Source organism: Diaphorina citri, unplaced genomic scaffold, assembly GCF_000475195.1.
Source record: "Diaphorina citri unplaced genomic scaffold, Diaci psyllid genome assembly version 1.1 scaffold1085, whole genome shotgun sequence".
Taxonomy (NCBI): Eukaryota; Metazoa; Arthropoda; class Insecta; order Hemiptera; family Psyllidae; genus Diaphorina; species Diaphorina citri.
Genome location: NW_007378514.1, coordinates 2,729 through 8,075, shown reverse-complemented (window position 1 = coordinate 8,075; position 5,347 = coordinate 2,729). Strand labels below are relative to the sequence as shown.

The window sequence follows — 5,347 nt, the reverse complement described above, 5'->3', positions numbered from 1 at the left end:
AACGGATAAGGTTCGTTCTCAGAACGGCTGGCTTTCTCCTATCCTGTCTTCCTTCTCTCTTTGATTTCAGGACGATAAGACAGTTAAAGTTTCCCCTGTCAAACCTCTTTTTTAAGAAAAAAAATCTCGTTTTCCTATATTTCAGGAAGGATTCCGAGAAGGTGCTGACGAGGGGAGGAACAGGAGTTTTCAGCAGGGTTTTGATCAGGGTTACGCTCAGGGGTTCTCCACAGCATTCACTCAGGCGTGTTTCAATGGCGCCCTACGGTAAGAAACCACTAAGCCGTATTTTACAACTTTTTTTTTAGATTCAACACAAACCAAAGAGATTCCACTTTAGACGTCCACTCTCTTTTTACCCTTGAAAAAAATCTCATTTTCCTATATTTCAGGAAGGATTCCGAGAAGGTGCTGACGAGGGGAGGAACAGGAGTTTTCAGCAGGGTTTTGATCAGGGTTATGCTCAGGGGTTCTCCACAGCATTCACTCAGGCGTGTTTCAATGGCGCCCTACGGTAAGAAACCACTAAGCCGTATTTTACAACTTTTTTTTTTTTAGATTCAACACAAACCAAAGAGATTCCACTTTAGACGTCCACTCTCTTTTTACCCTTGAGTTGTGTCCACACAAACGGCCATCGATCGACTGAACCGTCCACACTGCCTCGACAATATAGTATAGATTCACCTCGTCGATCGACGGCCGGTCGACCATGTTTGCACACACCTTTACAATCTCGTTCCTCTGTCAGCACCCTGAAAGCGACCAACTTCCCAAACCTGTGAGTCCCTCACTGAGCGCTAGGCCGCGGATTCAATTCCCGCCCCGGGCGGATTTTATCCTGATGGGATGATTCTCGTTTCAATGGCGCCCTACGGTAAGAAACCACTAAGCCGTATTTTACAACTTTTTTTTTAGATTCAACACAAACCAAAGAGATTCCACTGACTTTTTCCTATCCTGTCTTTCTTTTCGATTTCAGCACCCTGAAAGGCACCAACTTCCCAAACCTGAGTCCCTCACTGGAAGAACTGACCAATCCGCATCGAGCGATGTGTCAGATTTGCGTGTCACCGTGATCTGTCTGACTGGTCTGATAGAGTGTGATCTGTCTGACTGGTCTGATAGACTGTGATCTGTCTGACTGGTCTGATAGAGTGTGATCTGTCTGACTGGTCTGATAGACTGTGATCTGTCTGACTGGTCTGAAAGACTGTGATCTGTCTGACTGGTCTGATAGAGTGTGATCTGTCTGACTGGTCTGATAGACTGTGATCTGTCTGACTGGTCTGATAGAGTGTGATCTGTCTGACTGGTCTGATAGACTGTGATCTGTCTGACTGGTCTGATAGAGTGTGATCTGTCTGACTGGTCTGATAGACTGTGATCTGTCTGACTGGTCTGATAGAGTGTGATCTGTCTGACTGGTCTGATAGACTGTGATCTGTCTGACTGGTCTGATAGAGTGTGATCTGTCTGACTGGTCTGATAGACTGTGATCTGTCTGACTGGTCTGATAGAGTGTGATCTGTCTGACTGGTCTGATAGACTGTGATCTGTCTGACTGGTCTGAAAGACTGTGATCTGTCTGACTGGTCTGATAGAGTGTGATCTGTCTGACTGGTCTGATAGACTGTGATCTGTCTGACTGGTCTGATAGAGTGTGATCTGTCTGACTGGTCTGATAGACTGTGATCTGTCTGACTGGTCTGATAGAGTGTGATCTGTCTGACTGGTCTGATAGACTGTGATCTGTCTGACTGGTCTGATAGAGTGTGATCTGTCTGACTGGTCTGATAGACTGTGATCTGTCTGACTGGTCTGATAGAGTGTGATCTGTCTGACTGGTCTGATAGACTGTGATCTGTCTGACTGGTCTGATAGAGTGTGATCTGTCTGACTGGTCTGATAGACTGTGATCTGTCTGACTGGTCTGAAAGACTGTGATCTGTCTGACTGGTCTGATAGAGTGTGATCTGTCTGACTGGTCTGATAGACTGTGATCTGTCTGACTGGTCTGATAGAGTGTGATCTGTCTGACTGGTCTGATAGACTGTGATCTGTCTGACTGGTCTGATAGAGTGTGATCTGTCTGACTGGTCTGATAGACTGTGATCTGTCTGACTGGTCTGATAGAGTGTGATCTGTCTGACTGGTCTGATAGACTGTGATCTGTCTGACTGGTCTGATAGAGTGTGATCTGTCTGACTGGTCTGATAGACTGTGATCTGTCTGACTGGTCTGATAGAGTGTGATCTGTCTGACTGGTCTGATAGACTGTGATCTGTCTGACTGGTCTGAAAGACTGTGATCTGTCTGACTGGTCTGATAGAGTGTGATCTGTCTGACTGGTCTGATAGACTGTGATCTGTCTGACTGGTCTGATAGAGTGTGATCTGTCTGACTGGTCTGATAGACTGTGATCTGTCTGACTGGTCTGATAGAGTGTGATCTGTCTGACTGGTCTGATAGACTGTGATCTGTCTGACTGGTCTGATAGAGTGTGATCTGTCTGACTGGTCTGATAGACTGTGATCTGTCTGACTGGTCTGATAGAGTGTGATCTGTCTGACTGGTCTGATAGACTGTGATCTGTCTGACTGGTCTGATAGAGTGTGATCTGTCTGACTGGTCTGATAGACTGTGATCTGTCTGACTGGTCTGAAAGACTGTGATCTGTCTGACTGGTCTGATAGAGTGTGATCTGTCTGACTGGTCTGATAGACTGTGATCTGTCTGACTGGTCTGATAGAGTGTGATCTGTCTGACTGGTCTGATAGACTGTGATCTGTCTGACTGGTCTGATAGAGTGTGATCTGTCTGACTGGTCTGATAGACTGTGATCTGTCTGACTGGTCTGATAGAGTGTGATCTGTCTGACTGGTCTGATAGACTGTGATCTGTCTGACTGGTCTGATAGAGTGTGATCTGTCTGACTGGTCTGATAGACTGTGATCTGTCTGACTGGTCTGATAGAGTGTGATCTGTCTGACTGGTCTGATAGACTGTGATCTGTCTGACTGGTCTGAAAGACTGTGATCTGTCTGACTGGTCTGATAGACTGTGATCTGTCTGACTGGTCTGAAAGACTGTGATCTGTCTGACTGGTCTGATAGAGTGTGATCTGTCTGACTGGTCTGATAGACTGTGATCTGTCTGACTGGTCTGATAGACTGTGATCTGTCTGACTGGTCTGAAAGACTGTGATCTGTCTGACTGGTCTGATAGACTGTGATCTGTCTGACCTGGGTTTATTAGACGCTCTGAGCGTGACTGACTGGCCTAAGTAGATAAGCAATTGGATTAAAGTAGCCAAATAGAAATAATAATGCCCCAATTTACGGTACTTCCTTAATTTTGAAACGGAAAATTGCATCTAGTTTAGCTTGGTTTGTAGCGCGTCTACCTTGTAAGCGCTAGACTGCGGGTTCGATTCCGACCCGGGGCGGATTTTATCCTGATCGGATAATGTTCGTTCTAGGAACGGCTGGCTTTTTCCTATCCTGTCTTACTTTTCTCTTCGATTTCGGGACGATAAGACCCTAGCAGTTACAGTTCCCTCTGTCAAACCTCTTAAAAAAAAAAAAAAAAAAATTCATTATAAAATGTGTACCTCTACACTCCCAGGAGTACTAATACTATACTTAGCCTTCAGCCTAAAGCTTTTGTCTCATGATCATCGTCGTATTCGCCTAATCGCCCGTATCTGGAAAAAATGAAAGAATAAGTGGGACATGCATATCCCCTTAGATAATATGCCATTACTCTTTCATAACGTTAGCCAGGTTTAAAACAAGAGTCAAGTTACCAAAACTTCAGCAGCGAGTCGATGAGAAATCGCAGTGAAAGTGGACGATAGACGAGCTACCGAGAAACGCAGTCCGAGAGCCGTTTGAAACTTGTCAAAGAAATAAAAATTATCTCCAAACTGTCTCCCTTGGACATTAGACGATCTCAAGAAAAGCAGGGGCTTCTAGTTTCTCTTCCTTCTGTGCTATCCCTCTTTCGGGTCGGCAAAGAACTCTTGCTTCTTAATAGCGGTAGTCCTACTTTAAGCGGGCCTGCCAGTTAAGCTTGGGCGCCCGGAATCGCAAATGTTCCGTCGCGCGAATGGTTGGTTCCGTACTGAGCCGACCGGAACTTTCAAAATTTTTGTTTATTACGTTTGTACAGGTCGAGCCGTTAAAACCTCAACTCTCTTGACTTAAGTAAGCAAAGTTACTTGTTTACCACGTTAAGTGTTTCTGTCCACATGTTCCACCGTAAAGGTGTTGCGCTGAGACAGCACGCTGTTTTGAGCGCGCTGTTCAGCTCGCTGCAGGTGGACAAAAGTGAACGTGTAAAACAGCGCGCTGCATGACAATTTTTGAATTTCGCGTGAGGGGCTGGTTTTAGCGCGCTTGCAAACAGCGCGCTGCACTGGACAAAGGTGAAGCGGTTAATTTCTTTATAAAATTAAATAAAAAAAAAGTTCGACACATAAGTTGTCACTGCATATCCCACTACTTTTAATATTTTTCTTTTTTTATTTTAAAATAATTTTTAATTTCGTGAGGGTGAGTATTATTCCTGTGTTTTGATTTTACTTCTCAGCGCGGCTGTGCAAAAGGTGACCGTGACGATGCGCCTGTAAAGGAAACTAGGCCTGGCTGAAAAGTAGCCTATCTAGGAGTACCAGCGTGCCCTGAAAAAAAGCACCAGCGGCTTGGTGCAAAGGTGAACGCTAAAAACAGCCGCGCTGATTCAGCGCGCCCGTTTTTAGCGCACACTTTAGGTGGAAATCCTAAGTAGACTTGGTGTTTCATTGGTGTAGAACAGTAAAATTCCATGTCAATCCTGACGCCGCAACTAATTCGTCTCGGCATAATTCTCCAACCCCGCTCCCTCGGGGGGGTAGCTCGAAGTAAAGGGGGGAAATAACATGCGGTAGGCTTTTAAATCCCAGCTCCGCCCGCGTGCGGGGGCGATGGGGGACAGTTCGCAAGTCAAAAGAGAGAACCATGATACCCGGTCTAAGGCTTTTAAACTCGTGGGGGAGCTGTTTTACGACCTATGCCGGGGACCACATTTTTCGTTAAGTCGTCAGCAACTGAAGTCAGACACACTGGGCTTATATCGCGTATAAACAAGTGTTTTTCATTTTTGTGGTAGCATTAGATTACCTGAACTGAATCTGGTACCTGATGGAGTTCCTAATAGCGTAACAAACCCTGCAAGAGCAGACAAGTAGTTGGTCAGTTATGTCTGTTACATAAGAGAACTAACTATGTCCCATGGGTTTGTACCCTGTCTTATAGGCACCCAGGGTGTGGGTAAGACTATAAAAAGGCTAAAAACAAAAAAAAAA

At 45.3% G+C, this 5,347-nt stretch overlaps 1 protein-coding gene across 1 annotated transcript in view; it reads left to right on the top strand.

The window, feature by feature from the left end:
• LOC103514122 (yae1 domain-containing protein 1-like) overlaps positions 1-1,079 on the top strand; it is a 1,643-nt gene extending 564 nt beyond the window's left edge. The window contains exons 2-3 of the mRNA XM_008478984.3: positions 146-267; positions 983-1,079. Coding sequence (XP_008477206.1) covers positions 146-267; positions 983-1,079 — 219 coding nt within the window. The remainder of the gene's footprint in view (positions 1-145; positions 268-982) is intronic.
• Positions 1,080-5,347: the final 4,268 nt, after the last annotated feature.